This window comes from Orussus abietinus, unplaced genomic scaffold (assembly GCF_000612105.2).
Source record: "Orussus abietinus isolate OABI.00-Male unplaced genomic scaffold, Oabi_2.0 scaffold214, whole genome shotgun sequence".
Lineage (NCBI taxonomy): Eukaryota > Metazoa > Arthropoda > Insecta > Hymenoptera > Orussidae > Orussus > Orussus abietinus.
The window spans coordinates 55742-79747 of NW_019394397.1; the positions used below are offsets into that span (position 1 = coordinate 55742).

A 24006-nucleotide genomic window follows, 5' to 3' on the forward strand; every position below is an offset into this window, starting at 1 on the left:
GCTCGGCAAATGAAACTAACAACGCGCGGCAGGATTGCAAAAGAAACAGGGCTATCGCAATACAGAATGCTCGCATAAATCTTAAACCTCAAATCGCAAGTAAAATATAGAACTGTAGGTTAAATAATAATTCTTAAACCTCAAATCGCAAGTAAAATATAGATCTGTAGGTTAAATAATAAATCTTGAACCTCAAATCGCAAAGAATAAAATATAGATCTATAGGTTCAACTGGGCTCAATTCAAAGTATTCGATGCGCTCGATGCAGCACCTGTTTTGGCCTGTAGTATCCGTCAGGACACCGTAGCCAACTCAATCTGTCAAACTGTTTTGGGTTATAACGTTTTATTTTAATGTTGTAACAGATGGTAACGTTTTTATCCTAAATGTTTTTTAACAAGTCGAGGGACGATGATGGCTCGGCAAATTAAACTAACAACGCGCGGCAGGATTGCAAAAGAAACAGGGGTATCGCAGTACAGAATGCTCGCATAAATCTTAAACCTCAAATCGCAAATAAAATATAGATCTGTGGGTTAAATAATAAATTTTAAACCTCAAATCGCAAAGAATAAAATATAGATCCATAGGTTCGACTGGGCTTAATTCAAGGTATTCGATGCGCTCGATGCAGCTCCTATTTTGGCCTGCAGTATCCGTCGGGACACCGTAGCCAACTCAATCTGTCAAACTGTTTTGGGTTATAACGTTTTATTTTAATGTTGTAACAGATGGTAACGTTTTTATCCTAAATGTTTTTTAACAAGTCGAGGGACGATGATGGCTCGGCAAATTAAACTAACAACGCGCGGCAGGATTGCAAAAGAAACAGGGCTATCGCAATACAGAATGCTCGCATAAATCTTAAACCTCAAATCGCAAGTAAAATATAGATCTGTAGGTTAAATAATAAATCTTAAACCTCAAATCGCAAAGAATAAAATATAGATCTATAGGTTCGACTGGGCTCAATTTAGGGTATTCGATGCGCTCGATGCAGCACCTGTTTTGGCCTGTAGTATCCGTCAGGACACCGTAGCCAAGTCAATCTGTCAAACTGTTTTGGGTTATAACGTTTAATATTAATGTTGTAACAAATGGTAACGTTTTTATCTTAAACGTTTATTAACAAGTCGAGGCACGATGATGGCTCGGCAAATGAAACTAACAACGCGCGGCAGGATTGCAAAAGAAACAGGGCTATCGCAATACAGAATGCTCGCATAAATCTTAAACCTCAAATCGCAAGTAAAATATAGATCTGTGGGTTAAATAATAAATCTTAAACCTCAAATCGCAAGAATAAAATATAGATCTGTGGGTTAAATAATAAATCTTAAACCTTAACCCTTTGCACTCCGCTGTCCCCTCTCAGGGAACATTCAAGTTTATTAGTGATTAGGGGGAATTGAGTTATTTCAGCGCAACTTTTTGAGACATACATGTTTCCCTGAAGTTTTCTCTTGAAATGGCACAAGAAATCAAATCAAAATATCGTAAAATTACTAAGATATATACAAGAAATGTCAGCGGGTTTTGTGTCAGACGAGAACGTGAGAGGCATCCTACATCTTCTGCGGACAATAGATTAGACAATAAACTACATATTCCCGACGTGGGACAAAGAAAACGGGACTGCATTGTGTGTTCTAACAGGAAAACACCTGGTGGCAGGTGTCAAACAACTTATTATTGTCAAACATGCACTAATCAGCCTGCAATGCATATTGGGGAGTGTTTCAAAATTTATCATACTGTACAAAATTATAAAGAATAAAATATTGATTTTTTTGCAAATATACTTTCCTCGATTTCAACCAATTCATATAAGTCCAATATCATTATAATACGTTACTTACAAGGAAACATTCCCCAGTGTCCGCCTCCGATCTTATTGAGTTTCATATATGTTGAAGAACACAAAAATCTAAGAGACACGTGTTTTTTTATATCTGCAATGGTCCACATCTAAGGGGTGAAACAACCCCCCAAAGTTTAGCGAAAAATCGGTTTTTTAAATATTTTTCGTAGGAGGAGTGGAGGGATTTCGACGAAACTTTGTATAAACGTATTCTGTATAAGGACGGTGACAACACAATATTGTTCAGCAATGTTGCACCCCCTCAAGGGGGTGAACTACCCTTCAGGTGACATTTTTTTGTAATATCCATTAGACAAGCACCCCTACTTAAGTTCCACTTACGGGATGTGATTGCTCGCAAAAAATTAAGAAATACGTGTTTTTTTCTTTTTGCCAATAAACATTTACACATCGGTTGTAAACAATGAATGTAGGTGGTATTAGGGTATATCCCGACTACCTTTATTGGGTTATATCGTGACCAATTCATCGTACATAAGTCGTGTCAACGTGGTAATTCTTCAAAATGTCATTGATTTTCATAACATGCAATTATTTATAAATAAATTAAAAAATAGTTTCAGAGGCTAAAATTGTTTCGCAACGGATTCGACGATGCAGTCATCACCCGTTTCCAACTAGTAATACAATCTCCGTGGTGAAACGATAAAATTGGATTTACAATACCACCTACATTCATTGTTTACAACCGATGTGTAAATGTTTATTGGCAAAAAGCAAAAAACACGTATTTCTTAATTTTTTGCGAGCAATCACATCGCGTAAGTGGAACTTAAGTAGGAGTGCTTGTTTAATGGATATTACAAAAAAATGTCACCTGAAGGGTAGTTCACCCCCTTGAGGGGGTGCAACATTGCTGAAAAATATTCTGTTGTCACCGTCCTTATACAGAATACGTTTATGCAAAGTTTCGTCGAAATCCCCCCACTGCTCCTATGAAAAATATTTAAAAAACCGATTTTTCGCTAAACTTTGGGGGGTTGTTTCACCCCTTAAATGTGGACCATTGCAGATATAAAAAAACACGTGTCTCTTAAATTTTTGTGTTCTCCAACATATATGAAACTCAATAAGATCGGAGGCGGACACTTGGGAATGTTTCCTTGTTAGTTCCAAAATTATAATAAATAATACGAAGGTCTGTAAATGTATGTTTCTGCCGTAAAGTGGCGCTGAGTAGCTGATAGCCAACGTCCAGAATCGTTCGGAGTGCAAAGTATTAAATCGCAAAGAATAAAATATAGATCTATAGGTTCGACTGGGCTCAATTCAGGGTATTCGATGCGCTCGATGCAGGCGAAGAGGTTGGAAGGCCGTCGGAGGAGGTTGAAGGGCTGATCAACTACGGTCTGTAACAAACGTCGCCTCGATTATTGCTCAATCTTTGGATCCTTGGATCGTGAAGTCCTCCGCGATGTGCCCTGGACGAAGGTTGGCGGTCGACAGAGCGAGCGTTGACTCTCTGGTCTTACCGATGTTGTCGCACTCGAGAGACTACACGAACAACCCGGTAGAGGCCTCATAGATGGATTACAGACAATTGCGCGAACATTCAGAATTCCTTTGCTTCGTATTAGTTTGTCTTCATGAATTGTAAGACTGCTCTATGCGGTTGTTTCTTTGTGTGGTGACGCCGCGTTACCAGAACGTCTCCCGCGTGCTTTGTTTCTATGTAGGTTGTTCTTTGCACTGCACGCCAGAAGGCGAACAGCTCCTAGTAGTTCTGATTAATTGTTTTTAAACCAGACTTCTACTGGGATAAAGTGTACGGAGGGATGCAGCTTCGCGTTATGTTGTTCTAAATGAGAATCGAGGACTTCCTTCGTTCGTTGTAAAAAGCAGAGTGTCCTTTTGGAGTCCCGCAAGGACTCGCGGTGCCTCAGAAAAATGTTGCCGCGTTGTGGAAGGGATACAAATTTTTTCTAACTTTTACATGATTGGTTCGTTGGCGGAGATGCCCAAAAAAGTCGCCTCCCACGACTTCGGCAACCGGGGTAGCAAAAGGGTAGCCAGGTCGAGTACGGCCTGACCATGCCTTTGTAAGATCACGTACCGTCCAAGTGTATTTTTTATGGTCTTGTTTACCCAACCCTTCGCGAAAGTTCGGTTCCTTCGCATAAAGGAAAACAACATTTGGCGGCCAGATGCACACCGTGAGAAAGCGGAGAAAGTCAAAATTCCCAGGATGGTACGAGGTCTCGTGAAGTTATAACTATGTACTCTAATTACTACACGCATTTTTCTTACGGACGCAACATAGGTCTTAATATGTTGTTATGTTGTTTTGTTTTCGGTTTTGTTTGTTGTCTTGGATGTAGTTATTTTAACGGACTGGTTTTTGTTGTGTAGGTATTTCGTTTAAATCAAATGTCAGTTTATACAACGAGTTTTCCACGAGACCCCCGGCGATCGCAATGGTGCACGTCTTGCCGCCATTTCGATCGCCGGGAGAGTCCAGCGAGGTTAGTTCTCGTGTAATTCGATGAGTACTTCGAACGAGTGAACTAGATGAACGTGGGAAAGTGAGATTCGTAGAAGCGAAAAGGTACCTCTCGAAAAGGAAAGGTTATAACTCGAGCACCGCACGCTGGACAAGTCCGATGACAAGAATTGTCGACTCACCGAAACTCCTTGGGACCGGTCGGCCATCAGATTGATGGCAGCCGATAAGTAATTCGGCCCCCATCTGATTCGTCTCACAATAATAATCGTCATTACGTCTCTTGAGTGGTCCCAAGGTAGATGGCCACTTGCCCGTGGACACCTGCTTCACAATTTCGAGTCATTAGACCTCGTAGACCCTGAATGGACTGGGAACCAGGGTCGCTCATTATGGTGTTCAACGGGGTTAAGGGATTGGGTTTTCGATCCCAAGGTCACGGACCATTGCCGCGGTTCTCCGAGAGAACGTAGCAGGATGAAGTGGCCATCCTGGTGGATGATGGTTCGATTTAAGAACGGTGATTTGTTTCCGTTTCAGACCTCGGCGAAGAGGCCGAAGATAGAGAGCTGCAGACCCTCTAGGACCAGGAGGAAAGTGAAAGGATCCCACGAGCTGAAGGTCTCGTCGGAAAATACGTTGAAGGATCTGAAGGTCATGGTAAGTTTGCCCCTGGTCTGAATTCAAGGGAATTGGGGATGGTTGGTAGAGTTACTACCAGGGTGAAGGTTCATGAAGATAAATTTCCGATTAGAGCATGCGAAATGTGGGATGAGATGCTTCCATGGAGCTGTAACGTGTATCGATTGTTATAAAAATCCTTGTTAAACAATAAGAATCCTATGACAACTAACGAATAGTAATAATTCTAAAAGAACACGGGTAAATTTTAAATCAGGAATTTTCTGAAAATTGTGCTCCAAAGTGTAAAGCAAAAATTGAAAGGTACCAAAATAGAAAAGATCCTTGATATAAACGTAGGCGATCTGGAGTCGTAAATTTAGGGGTGTCGTGTACCTCGATCTATTGATTCCGCTCATCGGGAGGTCAGCAATGATCTCGAAACAAGAAACACCCTGATACGAGTCTGGTTCCTCGATAGGTGTCTAGAAAGAACCGATGCAACCGTTCCTCCGAGATTTGCCTCGCAGACCGCTCGGGGCGCATCTATGACTCAAAAACAAAGAAGCTCCTGATGAAATCCTAGCTACAATGTAGATTTCCTAGGAGTGGTCAGCCTAGGGGGAGCCGAGTACTCGGAGTTCCTTGTAGACGTTTTCATGGATGGTTCTCCAGTTGGTCGAGGCGGCCTCGGCGAACATCCGTCGACCTCGGGCCTGGGACGAGCCACCCCTGAAGCTCCCGAACGAAAGTAGTAAAGCATAGTTATGGCTGGTTAGCATATGCGGGCCCTGGGAGTGTGCTTAAACTATTAAGCGTATTTATATTGCGAGGCCGGGGCCATCTCGCGGGGCCACCGGCAAAAACCCGAAAGAGCATAAACCTCGCACTAATAACAGGCCTCTGACTCCACTTCACTCCACTCTGGTGCACTCGGCCCGGCTCGACTTGGCCCGACTTGCCTCGACTTGACTGGACTCCGATACTCTCTACTCTACTTTACCGGCCGGCGTTTCTTTTCTTTTTCCTTTCTTTCCCTTTCCTTTTTTTCGTCTTCTTCCGTACCCCAGTCCGCTTCTCGGGTTTTAATATCTTCTCCCCGAGAAAGCCTCAAAGCCTCGAAGCCTCGCCAGCGTCAATGGGAGGGCAGTGCGCCTCTCCTGAACCGCTCACTCGGGGGAACATTTGCCTGGGCTTGATGTCTCTTCTAACTTCCAACTGGAGCCTCCTCCGTTCCTGGAAATTACTTACTCGGGGATCGGATTACCGGGGAATGGATTTTTAACACCTTTCTCCTCCACCTTTCGTTAACAAAGGCGGGCTCGTGTATGGTCTTCGCAATTTGGTTATCCGATGCGATCTGTAGCGTCTTTTCCTAATGTTTCATTGTGTTTTAATAGCTGTTTGGATCTTGCTATCCTTTGCTTGGAACAGAATCTGTAGTCCAACAATGAGCCACTTCTTGAGCCAAAGGGTTTCCGAATTCCGTTTCCCATATTTGTGTTTATTTGCATCTTAAGTGTTGACCGTTTGGACGTCAACGTCATTGCAATTGGGACTTACTCGTGGATCGGATTACCGAGGAATGGATTTTTAACATCTTTCTCCTCCACCTTTCGTTAACAACGACGGGCTCGTGTATGGTCTTCGCAATTTGGTTATCCGATGCGATCTGTAGCATCTTTTCCTAATGTTTCATTGTGTTTTAATAGCTGTTTGGACCTTGCTATCCTTTGCTTGGGGCAGAATCTGTAAGTCCAACAATGAACCACTTCTTGAGCCAAAGGGTTTCCGAATTCCGTTTCCCATACTTGTGTTTATTTGCATCTCAAGTGTTGACCGTTTGGACGTCAACGTCATTGCAATTGGCAGCTAATGTCTTCAGGAGCAGTCTCGAAAATAAGGCTGAACCACTAAACTTTCGAAAATTAAGTTCAGTAGGTGTCTCCATTGTTTTAAGAATCGGTTTAAGAAGTGTGAAGTCAAACAAGTCTAAGGAGTGCACAAGGACACGCATCGGATTGACCATGGAGACTAGAGATCAGGAAGACGAAGACAATGTTATAGAAGTTTCCTCAAAATCAGATACAGATCTTTGTTAGGTGGTGCCACATTCGCTTAGGGACCACTACTTGAATAAAGCGCGGACATGGATTTAAAGACATACATTTGCAACACAATTACATTGTCCAAATAAATTAAGATAAAATATTCAATGTATATTTTATCCATAAAATATTTTTGTGAGCATTTATTTGTGACGTATGGAAGTATTGTAATTAAAAACAGTTTTGGCTCAGGTAGAAAAACGGGAAGTTTGCCGAGTTTTCAATTTGACAGGTCTCCAGCGTTGTCTGAGATTCACAAGACTGCGTCCTCCATGTTGGTCCTTTAGCGATAGCGTTGCCACCTACAAAAAAAATGTCAAACAATGTTCTGTATCCTTTTTCCCGGACACGAGCTCCCATAAGGGACCCCATGCAGTCTCTGGTCTTCATGGGATTGACTCTAACAGGAGAATCACATCTTCCGGGATGGTTCAGCCCGAAGCAAAGATCGGGGGACTTCATGGTCGAGTGCGAGTCGCCTGTCGAGCCAGAAAATCCTGACAATAGCAGCTCCTTTTTCTGACAAACGGCCTTACGCAATGCCGGCAATCGTCCAAACGGCGGGTCCGGTGTAAATATTACTTTCTACCACATTCCGCGAGAGTTCTTTGCCTCCGAGGTCCCCGTTGGTGTCTCGCAACGAGCAACCAGCAACGAGTAGCTCCAGGGGAAAGGAAGTCCCTTGAAAAAGTTCCTTAACCCTTAAGCGATTTCTCGGCCTTTAAGGGCCCTCCTCCGTTTATCGCTCCCTCGTTGCCGGCGCAGTCTTCCACACCCAAGAAACGAGGCCCAGGAGAAGCCGACGAGGTTCCTTGACCTCATCTCGCTTCTCCTGGACCATCGAAGACCGGCAAGTCCTTGCATTATTCGTCCTGAGCTAAACTGTTCCTTGTCCACGGTCTCGATGTCAGGTCCGACCTTATCCCGTCATTCTATTCCATCGGACATCTCGAAAAACTTGGATACGAGACCATGGAATTATCAAGAGAGAACAGCAGAGGCTACTGTGGAGCTGATGTCTCCTTAACGACGATGGGGTAGTTTTTAAATGAGGTCCAAAAGATGAATGATTCATTTTTAAGACGATGATCCGGACCGTGACTCCTGAAAAAGTTCACCATGTACAGGGATCCTGACTACAACGTTACGTTACACTTTTTCCCAGGACGTTGTTCAATGAAATAATGTTCCAGTCTCCAGCTTGTAAAGTTCTGTGAAGTCAGGTTAAATGCAGATCTAAATATCGGATCATTTTTTACGTGGATTGTTGGAAACTTCGGGTGGTTCTCCAGGCCAGATTAAGGATGATCTGTTACGTTACACTTTTCCTAGGACGTGTTCAATGAAATAATGTTCCAGTCCCCAGCTTGTAAAGTTCTGTGAAGTCAGGTTTAATGCAGATCTAAATATCGGATCATTTTTTACGTGGATCGCTAGAAACTTCGGGTGGTTCTCCAGGCCAGATTAAGGATGATCTGTTACGTTACACTTTTTCCCAGGACGTTGTTCAATGAAATAATGTTCCAGTCTCCAGCTTGTAAAGTTCTGCAAAGTCAGGTTAAATTCAGATCTAAATATCGAATTTTTTACGTAGATCGTTGGAAACTTCGGATGGTTCTCCAGGCCAGATTAAGGATGATCTGTTACGTTACACTTTTCCTAGGACGTGTTCAATGAAATAATGTTCCAGTCTCCAGCTTGTAAAGTTCTGCAAAGTCAGGTTAAATTCAGATCTAAATATCGGATCATTTTTTACGTGGATCGCTAGAAACTTCGGGTGGTTCTCCAGGCCAGATTAAGGATGATCTGTTACGTTACACTTTTTCCCAGGACGTTGTTCAATGAAATAATGTTCCAGTCCCCAGCTTGTAAAGTTCTGCAAAGTCAGATTAAATTCAGATCTAAATATCGAATTTTTTACGTAGATCGTTGGAAACTTCGGATGGTTCTCCAGGCCAGGTTAGCACTAGAACTACCAAAACCAGTCAAAATAACTGATTTCAAATGGCCCATCCAATACAACAAAATCCTCCGGTAATTCTAGTGTTAAGAATGATCTGCGTTACGTTACACTTTTTCCCAGGACGTCGTTCAATGAAATATTGTTCCAGTCCCCAGCTGGTAAAGTTCTGCGAAGTCAAGTTAAATTCAGATCTGAACGTCGAATTTTTTACGTAGATTGTTGGAAACTTCGGGTAGTTCTCCAGGCCAGGTTAGCACTAGAACTACCAAAACCAGTCAAAATACCTGGTTTCAAATGGCCCATCCAATACAACAAAATCCTCCGGTAATTCTAGTGTTAAGAATGATCTGCGTTACGTTACACTTTTTCCCAGGACGTTGTTCAATGAAATAATGTTCCAGTCCCCAGCTTGTAAAGTTCTGCAAAATCAGGTTAAATGCAGATCTAAATTTCGGATCATTTTTTACGTGGATTGTTGAAAACTTCGGGTGGTTCTCCAGGCCAGGTTAGCACTAGAACTACCAAAACCAGTCAAAATAACTGGTTTCAAATGGCCCATCCAATACAACAAAATCCTCCGGTAATTCTAGTGTTAAAAATGATCTGCGTTACGTTACACTTTTTCCCAGGACGTCGTTCAATGAAATAATGTTCCAGTCCCCAGCTGGTAAAGTTCTGCAAAATCAGGTTAAATGCAGATCTAAATTTCGGATAATTTTTTACGTGGATTGTTGGAAACATCGGGTGGTTCTCCAGGCCAGGTTAAGGATGATCTGCGGCCGCTGGTCGCTTCACCTGAAAACAGCTTAACCGGAGATCCCGTGTTGTGTGTGCACTTCTCCTCGTAACGTACTTACGCCTCTTGGCGTGCCCGGCTCGTAAAACGAAACTGAATACGTTTACACCGACACATGCATCGGCCACGCTTAAGCGCCGGCTTCACCGACGTGGTTTCACAAATTAAGCAATTACCGGACGCATGCTCGGCAAGGTCCCGGATGGGACTCGAACGCCGCTACCTTCTTTCGGTCCAATAAGCCGGCAAAATTACGGACTCTCATCTAGGAGCCTCTGGACAAGCCTCCGCTCCCCAAACACCCTTGGAAGCACATTCCAAAGACTCCGGGATATTATCCACATCCGAGAAGGTGTCGTTTTGACCCCATGTAGACCCCATGCGATTGCATCCTGCACCCGGCGAGGTGATTGCAACTTTGCACTTTACTCGGTCGAGATGGAGAAAAATGTTTCGGACGAAAGTTGTGAATCACGATGTGCCTGAAGTCTTTTGTATGAAAGATTTTTTGATATCTCGCATTGTTACGGTGTCGTTTTGACCTCATGTAAACCCCATGCGATTGCATCCTGCACCCGGCGAGGTAATTGCAACTTTGCGCTTTACTCGGTCGAGATGGAGAAAAATGTTTCGGACGAAAGTTGCGAATCACGATGTGCCTGAAGTCTTTTGTATGAAAGGTTTTTTTATATCTCGCATTGTTACGAGAATAATAGAGAGTGTACGTCAAGCGGTAATGGAGATGTTGTGAACACCCTAGGGCCTAGGCGGACGATGTGTTTGTTCGTTCGTTGTTAGAATGTTTTCCATAACTTCTTTCGTACTCGTAGTAACCGAAAGACTATGTTTTAAAGAAACTTTGAAGCCTGTTTTTTTTCTTCTTACTTTAGACGATGCAGATCTGTGGAGCAGGTCCCTACGATCAACATCTAATGCTGGGGGAACACGAGTTGACGGATCATAGTCAAAGTTTGGCATCTCTTGGGATCTTCCCTGGTTCTCTACTCACCCTGAAGGTAGGTTAAAGTATTTTTGCATGGACTCGTACACATGTACGAACATTGAACGAAAAAGTTACGTTTTAGAAAAAGGACAATTCTTGTGTCAGGCAGATTATTACTCGCTATTCTCAGCAATGCAGGGTTCAAATCATTTCCTTTTTCATTCAGTTCAGCTTAACCAAGCTTTATTCGCTATCATTAGATTTTCTACATACAAATGTTTTAGAATGATAAATTGATTCACTTTAAAGAGTGATTCGCAACAGTTAATAATATTCTGCTACCAAACAAGAATTTCTTCGACTTACGGTACGAATGATTTTTTTCTTTCAAGTCTGATAATGAACTCATTCTTGCATCAATTTCAAACACTGTTTATTCGCCGTTTATCATTTTTCATATTATGTATTCTTCCATTAATATTTTTCATCGTCGAGTACAACTTCCATTAATATTCTTAATATTTAAAACAATTATATATGCAGAATTATGTTTACAAAATTATTTTTTGCCATCATTTCGCATTCCAACAGTGGTGATTCCTCCAAACTCAATTTCGTTGAAACCAAGAAATATTTAAATTACCGCAAGTAACTAATTTCCCTTAGGATGTATATTTTTCGTTCAACATATTTAACGTTACCTCGAAGCAAAGATTTAGAAATCCAATATTTGTATGAAACTTTTAAGGGGATGTGAAAGTGGCGTCGAAGAGGTCCGTTTATAAAACATTTGATTGAATTGAGAGTATCAAATCGTTTTAGACTTTATTATAAAGTGAAATTTCATGAATGCCAGGACCTTCCTCATAGCCTTCATATTTTTATTGTAAAGTTAGAATCGATTCAGCACACCCAATTCGGAAAAAAGTTTCATGAACGACTGATGCTACTTTCACATCCCCTTAATTATGTTAACTATAATTAAATGAAATTATTGAAGGGGGGAGGCAATAGTGCAACATAATAGAATATGAAGGATAAACCGCGTTAGGAATTGGTACCTGTGGCGTTGGACAATTATTAACGTAGAATTATGTTTGCAAAATTATTTTTTATCACCATTCGACTTTGCAACAGTGATGATTCCTCCAAACTCAATTTAATTACCAAGAAATATTTAAATTTCCGCAAGTAACTAATTTTACTTAGGATGTACATTCTTGTGGCGTCGAAGAGGTCCGTTTATGAAACATTTTATTGAATTGAGTGAACCAGTTATCCGATGCGATCTGTAGCATCTTTTCCTAATGTTTCATTGTGTTTTAATAGCTGTTTGGACCTTGCTATCCTTTGCTTGGGGCTCCCAGGATGGTACGAGGTCTCGTGAAGTTATAACTATGTACTCTAATTACTACACGCATTTTTCTTACGGACGCAACATAGGTCTTAATATGTTGTTATGNTGGCGTCGAAGAGGTCCGTTTATGAAACATTTTATTGAATTGAGTGAACCAAATCGTTTTAAACTTTATTATAAAGTGAAATTTCATGAGTGTCAGGACCTTCCTCATAGCCTCCATATTATTATTGCAAAGTTAGAAGTGATTCAGCACACCTAGAAAAGTTTCATGAACAGTTGATGCCACTTTTACATCCCCTTAATTATGTTAACTATAATTAAATGAAATTATTGAGGCAGGGAGGCAATAGTGCACCAGTAACTAATTTTAATTAGGATGTATATTCTTGTGGCGTCGAAGAGGTCCGTTTATGAAACATTTTATTGAATTGAATGAACTAAATCGTTTTAAACTTTATTATAAAGTGAAATTTCATGAGTGTCAGGACCTTCCTCATAGCCTCCATATTTTTATTGCAAAGTTAGAAGCGATTCAGCACACCCAATTCCGAAAAAAGTTTCATGAACAACTGATGCTACTTTGACATCCCCTTAATTATGTTAACTATAATTAAATGAAATTATTGAGGGGGGGGGAGGCAATAGTGCAACATAATAGAATATGAAGGATAAACCGCGTTAGGGATTGGTACCTGCGGCATTGGACAAATTCGACAAACTGCGAGCATTAGCATTACATAAACGATAGAAACGAGCATATCTTGCGCCTTAGTCACCGACTGTACCTGGGAAAAAAAGTGCTCGGTGTGGTTGGGATAAAAAGTTAACAATAACTCGCTCGCTCGCCGCTCGAGTCGGCCGCAAACCGCGGATTTACAGTCGCGGCCCCATGGACAATTATCCCGACTCTCCACTATTCCCAACCAATTCTTTGCTATCCCGAGCCGATTCCTGAACACTTCGAATCGACCCTTGAACATTTCTGACCGATTCTTTTTAATTCCTAGTCAATTTTTCCAATGCAATATTCCGAATGGACTTTTTTGACTGTTCCGAGGCGTTCTCCGTGTATCGATATTCACTGGTATCGAGAGTGTCAAGACAATTCTACGCACCTAGGGAAAACATTGAAAAATGCGAAATTATCCATCCATAGACGCACATAGTTGGTTGTTATTTAATGTATTTGGCGCGAAACCGCATAGAGTTTCCTGAATAATTATTACAAGCAAACTATGCTCTGTAGAAAAAGAAATTTCATAGGACTTTCCGACTCCATATTCAGGATGGATAACGATGTGGGCATGACTTTTCCTATACCTTATATCTGTATTATTATCCAACGTCGCGTGAAGCAAGAATAGCTGAAATCCCGACACTTGTTACAACGACTCTGCAAGGATTTGACGTGAAACCGTACAGTTTCTTGATTGATTATTACAAGCACACTATGCACAATAAAAAAAGAGATTTCACACGACTTTCCGACTCCATATTCAGGAAGGATAGGGATGTGGGCATGACTTCTCCTATACCTTATATCTGTATTATTATACAACATCGCGTCAAACAAGAATAGCTGAAATCCCGACACTTGTTACAACGACTCTCCAGTTATTCAGAGTTTCTTGATTAATTATTACAAGCAAACTATGCTCAGTAGGAAAAAAATTTCGCAGGACTTTTCGACTCCATATTCAACAGGGATAACGATGTGGGCATGACTTCTCCTATTCCTTATATCTATATTATCATACAACATCGCGTCAAGCAAGAATAGCTGAAATCCCGACACTTGTTACAACGATTCTGCAAGGATTTGGCGCGAAACCGTACAGGGTTTCTTGATTAATTATTACAATTAAACTATGCTCTGTAGAAAAAGAAATTTCGCAGGATTTTCCGACTCCATATTCAACAAGGCTAACAATGTGGGCATGAACCGTGGGGATAAATTCTCCTACACCTTATATCTAAATTATCATACAACATCGCGTCAAGCAAGAATAGCTGAAATCCCGACACTTGTTACAACGATTCTGCAAGGATTTGGCGCGAAACCGTACAGGGTTTCTTGATTAATTATTACAATTAAACTATGCTCTGTAGAAAAAGAAATTTTACACGACTTTCCGACTCCATATTCAGGAAGGATAGGGATGTGGGCATAAACCGTGACCATGACTTCTCCTACACCTTACGTCTATATTATCATCCAACATCGCGTCAAGCAAGAATAGCTCAGATCCCTACACTTGTTACAACGATTCTGCAAAGATTTTGCGTGGAACCGTACAGAGTTTCTTGGTTAATTATTACATGCGAACTACGCTCCGTAGAAAAAGAAATTTCGCAGGACTTTTCGACTCCATATTCAACAATTATAGGGATGTGAGCCTGAACCGTGGGTATGAATTCTCCTACACCTTATATTATCGTAAAACATCGCGTCAAACAAGAATAGCTGAAATTCCGACACTTGTTACAACGACTCTCCAATTATTCAGAGTTTCTTGATTAATTATTACAAGTAAACTATGCTCAGTAGGAAACAAAATTTCACAGGACTTTCCGATTTCATATTCAACAGGGATAACAATGTGGGCATGAACCGTGGGCATGAATTCTCCCACACCTTATGTCTATATTATCATCCAACATCGCGTCAAGCAAGAATAGCTGAAATCCCGACACTTGTTACAACGATTCTGCAAGGATTTGGCGCGGAACCGTACAGAGTCTCTTGATTGATTATTACAAGCAAACTATGCTCAATAAAAAAGGAGATTTCACACGACTTTCCGACTCCATATTCAGGAAGGTTAGGGGTGTGGGCATGGACCGTGGGCATGACGTCTCCTATACCTTATAATTATATTATCATACAACATCGCGTCAAGCAAGATTAATTGAAATCGCGACACTTGTTACAATGACTCTCCAATTATTCAGAGTTTCTCGATTAATTATAACAAGCAAACTATGCTCTGTAGAAAAAGAAATTTCACAGGCCTTTCCGACTCCATATTTAGGATAACAATGTGGACATGGACTGTGGGCATGAATTCTCCTACACCTTATATCTAAATTATTATCCATCATCGCGTCAAGCAAGAATAGCTGAAATCCCGACACTTGTTACAACGATTCTGCAAAGATTTGGCGCGGAACCGTACAGAGTTTCTTGGTTAATTATTACATGCAAACTACGCTCCGTAGGAAAAGAAATTTCACAGCACTTTTCGACTCCATATTCAACAATTATAGGGATGTGAGCATGAACCGTGGGTATGAATTCTCCTACACCTTATATTATCATAAAACATTGCGTCAAGTAAGATTAGCTGAAATCGCAACACTTGTTACAACGACGCTTCAATTATTCAGAGTTTCTTGATTAATTATTGCAAAGAAACTATGCTCAATAGAAAAAGAAAATTTCGCAGGACTTTCCGACTCCATATTCAGCAGGAATAACAATGTGGGCATGAACCGTGGGCATAAATTCTACACCTTATATCTAAATTATTATACAACATCGCGTCAAGCAAGAATAGTTAAAATCCCGGCACTTGTTACAATTCTGCAAGGATTTGGCACGGAACCGTACAGAGTTCCTTGATTAATTAATACAAGGAAACTACGCTCCGTATGAAAAGAAATTTCGCAGGACTTTTCGACTCCATATTCAACAATTATAGGGATGTGAGCATGAACCGTGGGTATGAATTCTCCTACACCTTATATTATCATAAAACATCGCGTCAAGATTAGCTCAGATCCCTACACTTGTTGCAACTACTCCAATTATTCAGAGTTTCTTGATTAATTATTGCAAAGAAACTATGCTCAATAGAAAAAGAAAATTTCGCGGGACTTTCTGACTCCATATTCAACATGCATAACGATGTGGACATGATACGTGGGCATGAATTATCCTACATCTTATATCTACATTATCATCCAACATCGCGTCAAGCAAGAATAGCTGAAATCCCGACACTTGTTACAACGATTCTGCAAAGATTTGGCGCGAAACCGTACAGAGTTTCTTGATCAATTATTACAATTAAACTATACTCTGTAGAAAAAGAAATTTCACAGGACTTTTCGACTCCATATTCAACAATTATAGGGATGTGAGCATGAACCGTGGGTATGAATTTTCTACACCTTATATTATCATAAAACATCGCGTCAAGCAGGATTAGCTGAGATCCCTACACTTGTTGCAACGACTCCCCAAATGCTCCGGCTCGTCCGTAAAACGTTTGGAATGAATTCTCTGACTACTTGAAGCCAATTCTTGAGAATTCCGAAACCACTGCCGAATATCCCGAGGCGACTTCCGACCACCCGAGGTTGTTAGTAAGGCGGTTTAACAAACGGGCGCAATTTAGATTTAAGATCAGCACTTTCGGCGCCTAGAAGACAATGGATAACTGATGCGAAGCATAACGGGTGAGATAAGGACTTCTCGCGGGATTAGCGAGAACCTACCGAGATTAGGAGCGGTAATTGGACGAGCTTCTTCTTCGGGGAAAGGGTTAAGCCCAAAGAACCTGGAGAAGGTCCGCGGAGGTCCAAAAGAAACGCAGCGGGCGCGTGTCCGGCTTCTGAGCCCCTCGCGTGACCATCTCCTCCGTGAAACCGCACTTTCTACTTTTTCCCCTACATTTATATTCTTTCAATTATTTTCCCGCAAAAAGCTGGACCTTTCTCTTCTTTGTTTATCCTTATTACATTTAAATGAGAATTTCGCACTTAAACGGAACCTTAAGGTGAAGTGTAACACGTCGAGGAACTTGATCGACGTCGATAAAGAAGATTTTTCTAAATGCCTACGTTGCCGACGTTCGTTTTTATATTGACAGCTGGGTCGATTTATATTGAGTATTGTACCAAATAGCATACTCCACCTGTCGTTTTCGTACAATAATTATAAACAAATCGAAGTAAAACTCCAGAAATCCTCTGGATTCAAGCTTTCTGGGGCCCTAATTGACTGCAGAGGGACTCCTTGCGCCATCTGTGATTTCCAGGTCAATTAAATTTTCACTCCGAGACCTCGTATTCCCATCGTTTTAGGATAGAAGCGCATACAACACTTTTTTTGCCCTTATCCTGTTCAAATGCGAGTTTATCGATTACCAGAGTGTTCCAAATTGTCGTAAAATTGTCTTGACCCTTTCGATTCTCATATCAGAGCCTTCGATAATTGTATATTGATCGAAATATGGGAGTTCGACGCCATTTTGGTTCTGGTTTGGGCTGAGTTGAAAAATTGTGTTAAAAAATCCAAATTTTGAATGTGGCAGGACAATTCTTAGATGAACAGGAGTGATGTATCAAAGTTTCGGACAGTATGGTCTAATACCCTTAAAAAAAAGTGTATTCGAATCGACTGATTTGAAGGGGGTTTCAGACTTCGTATTTCTGTCGTTTTAGCATAGAAGCGCATACAACACTTTTTTTGCCCTTATCCTGTTCAAATGCGAGTTTATCGATTACCAGAGTGTTCCAAATTGTCGTAAAATTGTCTTCACCCTTTCGATTCTTATATCAGAGCCTTCGATAATTGTATATTGATCGAAATATGAGAGCTCGACGCCATTTTAGTTCTGGTCTGGGCTAAGTTAAAACATTTTTATCAAAAATCCAAATTTTGAATGTGTCAGGACAATTCTTAGATGATCACGAGTCATGTGACAAAGTTTCGGACAGTTTGGTCCAAGAACCTTAATAAAAAGTGTATTCGAATCGACTGATTTGAAGGGGGCTTCATTTCACCTTAACCAGCGTAACATAGTAAAAAGAACATAGAAGGGTTACTTCTCCATTTAGTCAATGTAACCACAAGGAACGAGTTCCACTATTGTGCATAGTTGTGCATGTCCATTTAAAACTTTACTGTCGACATAAAAAATTCGATTATTATGATTACGAACGCTATACTTACTTTTCTGTCAGGGTTCTCGTACATTTCTACCTGAAAGAGTAAAATATCAGTTGATGCTTAAAAATGTGGTTTCTCGACGATCACTTTCCTTTTCCTTCTACTTCGGGAAGGGGTAGAGTCATTGTATCGTAAATGTAAGGGATAGTAGCGGGTCTTATGGACACCCAAGCAATCTACATCGTCTGCGAGAAGGTTTACCACCTGGCGGCGCTGTCGAAACTAACGGGGCCAAATCATTCTTTTGTAATCACTTTGTCAAGTTTGAAGTAACGAGGTCTTTCGCTTCACCTTAATGCAACCTCCTGCCAAGGTTGTCCCGGATGTTGACTTACAAAAGGGCTTACGATTACCGCCATTGTGGTTTTCCTCCCCGTTCTTTTTCCGGGTAGTTCCAGGGTCGCGGCGTGTTTTAAAATCACGAAACGCTCCGCAAGAAAGAAATCCTCCGTCCGCTCGGCCGGGTCCCCGCCGGAGGAATAATTCCAACATTCCGACACATTCCTCCCGGTTCACAGTCGACTGGTTTTATGGAACCGGGGAACCTTAGGAACACGGCACCGTTACTCCGCACCGGACCGGACATGCGATCCGGAGGTGCTAAGGTGCCGGCCACCGGTTACGACCGCCCCGGACATTACCCGTCATTACCGCCCGATTAGGACCCGTTTTTAATCACCGGCCTTTTCTTTCCCCGGCGCACGGGAAGCCGAGGGACGAACCGGAACCTCTTTTGCAGGGGGCATTTCAATTTATCACCCGTCCAGATCGCTTCGCATCTGATCGAATCCAATGATTCATATGACAAGGAAGGTATCCCAGGTCGATCTCTCCGATTTCATTCCTTTTATTATATAATATGTTATAGTAGACTAAAAACTAAGCGACACGTATTTTTTTTTATCTGCCGTTAAACACTTTAAGGGGGTGAACCCACCATCCAAAGTAAAGCCTGCAAAGGGTGGCTCATCCCGTAATTTTTCTTTTTTTTTTAACCTCAACTTATAATATCGTGTGAGAGACGTGGTATATCAATCGAGCCAAACGTAAACGAAACGTATGAGAGACATGTGAGACTGAACGTTCAGCCAAACCGTGAAATGGCCCGATGTATGATCGACATTTTTGTTGTTTATGGCACACGCTATTGGAATTTAACCTCTTCACCTACAATATCGTGTAAGAGACACGGTATATCAATCGGTCCAAGCGTGAACAAAAAGTGTGAGAGACGTGGTATGTCAGTCGGACCAAACGTAAACAAAACGTATGAGAGACGTGTGAGACTTTGAACGTTCAGCCAAACCGTGAAGTGGCCCGATGTTTGATCGACATTTTTATTGTTTATGGCACATGCTATTGCAATTTAACCTCTTCACTTACAATATCGTGTAAGAGACGCGGTATATCAATCGGTCCAAGCGTGAACAAAACGTGTGAGAGACGTGGTATGTCAATCGGATCAAACGTGAACAAAACGTGTGAGAGACGTGGGTTGTCAATCGGTCCAAACGTGAACAAAACGTGTGAGAGACGTGGTATGTCAATCGGACCAAATGTAAACAAAACGTATGAGAGATGTGTGAGACATTGAACGTTCAGCCGAACCGTGAAATGGCCCGATGTATGACCGACATTTTTGCTGTTTATGGCACACGCTATTGGAATTTAACCTCTTTACCTACAATATCGCGTGAGAGACGTGGTATATCACTCGGGCCAAACGTGAACAAAACTTATGAGAGACATGTGAGACTGAACGTTCAGCCAAACCGTGAAATGGCCCGATGTATGATCGACATTTTTGTTGTTTATGGCACACGCTATTGGAATTTAACCTCTTCACCTACAATATCGTGTGAGAGATACGGTATATCAATCGGTCCAAACGTGAACAAAACCTGTGAGAGACGTGGTATATAAATCGGGCCAAACATAAACATAACGTATGAGAAACCTGTGAGACTCTGAACGTTCAGCCGAACCGTGAAATGGCCCGATGTATGACCGACACTTGCTGTTTATGGCACACGCTATTGGAATTTAATCTCTTCACCTACAATATCGTGTAAGAGATGCGGTATATCAATCGGGCCAAACGTGAACAAAACCTGTGAGAGACGTGGTATATAAATCGGGCCAAACGTAAACAAAACGTATGAGAAACGTGTGAGACTTTGAACGTTCAGCCAAACCGTAAAATGGCCGGATGTATGACCGACACTTGCTGTTTATGGCACACGCTATTGGAATTTAATCTCTTCACCTACAATATCGTGTAAGAGACGCGGTATATAAATCGGTCCAAGCGTGAACAAAAAGTGTGAGAGACGTGGTATGTCAGTCGGATCAAATGTAAACAAAACGTATGAGAGACGTGTGAGACGTTGAACGTTCAGCCGAACCGTGAAATGTCCCGATGTATGATCGACATTTTTGTTGTTTATGGCACGTGCTATTGGAATTTAACCCCTTCACCTACAATATCTTGTGAGAGCTGTGGTATATCACTCGGGCCAAACGTGAACAAAACTTATGAGAGACATGTGAGACTTTGAACGTTCAGCCAAACCGTGAAATGGCCCGATGTATGACCGACACTTTTGCTGTTTATGGCACACGGTATATCAATCGGTCCAAGCGTGAACAAAACGTGCGAGAGACGTGGTATGTCAGTCGGACCAAACGTAAACAAAACGTATTAGAGACGTGTGAGACTTTGAACGTTCAGCCGAACCGTGAAATGGCCCGATGTATGACCGACATTTTTGTTGTTTATGGCACGTGCTATTGCAATTTCACTTACAATATCGTGTAAGAGACGCGGTATATCAATCGGTCCAAGCGTGAACAAAACGTGCGAGAGACGTGGTATGTCAATCGGACCAAACGTAAACAAAACTTATGAGAGACGTGTGAGACGTTGAACGTTCAGCGAAACCGTGAAATGGCGCGATGTATGATTGACATTTTTGTTGTTTATGGCACGCACTATTGGAATTTAAATCGTAAGGCAAGGGGTTAACCTTTTTGGCGACGGGTGCCGTCTATACACGGAAGCCACTTGATGCATTACAGCGGCTGACACCGTCTACATACGGTAGCAACTTTTTGGCCCATAGAGGCTAACGCCACTTATACAGGGCAGTCATTTATTAGCTTTCAGCGGCAAGTATGGTATAGATGCACCGTCGCGAAAGACGGCAAAGTATGGTCAGTCGCACTGTTGCGAAAAGTGTCGAAGTATGGTACAGGTACGCCGTCGCGAAAGGGTTAATTGAGAAAATTATATGTTTCATTTCTCCTTATGAGAATGCTTTTCCAGGTGGATTGGGTAAAAAATATTATGTTCTTGTGGGTGGAACTGCCAAATCGCCCCTTGACATGCCGTACTTTGGATGGTGGTTTCACCCCCTTATGGTGTTTAATGGCAGATAAAAAAAATACGTGTCGTTTAGTTTTTAATCTACTATAGCATGTTATAAAAGAAATCAAATCGGAGAGATCGACTTGGGATACCTTCCTTGTTAGACCCGAGATTTGGAGACCGTCCCGCTGGAGATACTAATGTTAATTTTTACGGCAGGGTCTCTGCATTCGTTTAATTTTAAAAATGTAATAATCGAAACTGCAGTCGTCTCCCCAAGGGGTAGAGAAACGTCATTTTATATTCCTAATGGAATTCCACGATTTATTAGGCGTAAAAAAGGGGACCGACACCTCTCTACGGGGATCTTAAAATTTCGATTCGGTTTTTAGCTCTCTGGACGTCCCGGTGTTAACCTCTTCACCTACAATATCGTGTGAGAGACGTGGTATATCAATCGGGCCAAACGTGAACAAAACGTGTGAGAGACGTGGATTGTCAGTCGGGCCAAACGTGAACAAAACGTGTGAGAGATGTGGGTTGTCAGTCGGGCTAAACGTAAACAAATCGTGTGAGAGACGTGGGTTGTCAATCCGGCTAAACGTGAACAAAACGTGTGAGAGACGTGGGTTGTCAATCGGGCCAAACGTGAACAAAACGTGTGAGAGACGTGGGTTGTCAATCGGGCCAAACGTGAACAAAACGTATGAGAGACATGGCAATCCGACTAAACGTGAACAAAACGTGTGAGAGACGTGGGTTATCAATCGGGCTAAACGTGAACAAATCGTGTGAGAGACGTGGTATATCAATCGGGCCAAACGTGAGCGAAACGTGTGAGAGACGTGGTTTGTTAATTGGGCCAAACATGTACAAAACGTACGAGAAACGTGTAAAACTTTGAACGTTCAGCCAAACCGTGAAATGGCCTGATGTAGGACCGACATTTTTGTTGTTTATGGCACACGGTTTTGGAATATAAATCATAAGGCAAGGAATTAACACATTCGCATAGGGCTATTTTTCAGCGCTTATCTTTTAACCCATTTGCATTATTTGATGGGATAATCCGCAAGCAATGACTATTGCTTGTCACCAAGAGCGGAATAATCCCCAAACAAATACTGTTGCTTATTACCAAGAGTGGAATAATCCGTAAACAAGTACTGTTGCTTATCACCAAGAGTCGGATTTTTTAAGTACCCGCGCATTTAGAGCGATGATGGGGTTAGAACTAGAATTTTCGATTTCTGATGCGAATGCATTAACCCTTTGCGGTCGCATTTTCCCAAGATCAAGAGAATTTTGGTAGCTGAGAGTAGACATACGACCGCAAAGGGTTAAATTATTGCCATTTCTGCTTAGCAAATTACCGATTCGGTGAAATTTGACAGAACTCTCGAAGACGCATGATCGTTACGATCAAGTCGCAAACAAGTACTGTTGGTTATCACCAAGAGCAGAATAATCCGCAAACAAATACTGTTGCTTATCAGCAAGAGTCGGTATTTTTAAGTACCCGCGCATTTAGAGCGATGATGGGTTTAGAACTAGAATTTTCGTTTCCTGATGTGAATGAGTTAAAATTATTGCAATTTCCGGTTAGCTAATTACCGATTCGGTGAAATTTGACAGAACTCTCGGAGACGCATGATCGTTACGATCAAGTCGCAAACAAATACTGTTGGTTATCACCAAGAGCAGAATAATCCGCAAACACTGTTGCTTATCAGCAAGAGTCAGATTTTTGAAGTACACGCGCATTTAGAGCGATGGCGCAAATGGGGTAAGAAGTAGAATTTTCGTTTCCTGATGCAAATGCGTTAAAATTATTGCAATTTCCGCTTAGCAAATTACCGATTCGGTGAAATTTCACAGAACTCTTGAAGACAAATGATCGTTACGATCGAGTCGCAAACAAATACTGTTGGTTATCACCAAGAGCAGAATAATCCGCAAACAAATACTGTTGCTTATCAGCAAGAGTCGGATTTTTGAAGTACACGCGCATTTAGAGCGATGACGCAAATGGGGTAAGAAGTAGAATTTTCGTTTCCTGATGCAAATGCGTTAAAATTATTGCAATTTCCGCTTAGCAAATTACCGATTCGGTGAAATTTCACAGAACTCTTGGAGACAAATGATCGTTACGATCGAGTCGCAAGACACTTCCAAGCAGGACTTGCCATTTCCTTGTTACGTATCAGCAAGGTGTGCACTCTAGAGAAACGATGTCATTCCCCAACGACACCGCTCACGCAACGCCAGGCAGAAAAACAAGGTCGCGCTTATAAAGTCGGCATAATCACCGATGAGAACTAGCGAGAGAGTTCCGGTCTTCTACGCTTGAAAGAGCGAATTTGCGAGAGCTAGATCAAGGACACATCGGCACGTTCGAAAGTACTCCTTGCGGGTCTTTAAGGTGAAGTGAAACCCCCTTCAAATCAGTCGATTTGAATACAACACTTTTTTTTAAGGGTATTAGACCAAAGCGTCCGAAACTTTGACACATCACTCCTGATCATCTAAGAATTGTCCTGACACATTCAAAATTTGGATTTTTGGAAAC

The 24006-nt window shown here is 41.7% G+C and overlaps 1 protein-coding gene across 1 annotated transcript in view; it reads left to right on the forward strand.

The window, feature by feature from the left end:
• The window catches only part of LOC111673928 (ubiquitin carboxyl-terminal hydrolase 48-like), a gene marked incomplete at its 5' end in the record, with an annotated part of 123594 nt that overhangs the window by 48382 nt on the left and 51206 nt on the right, over positions 1-24006 (forward strand). Inside the window, 2 exons of the mRNA XM_023432151.1 lie at positions 4864-4983; positions 10702-10827. Coding sequence (XP_023287919.1) covers positions 4864-4983; positions 10702-10827 — 246 coding nt within the window. The remainder of the gene's footprint in view (positions 1-4863; positions 4984-10701; positions 10828-24006) is intronic.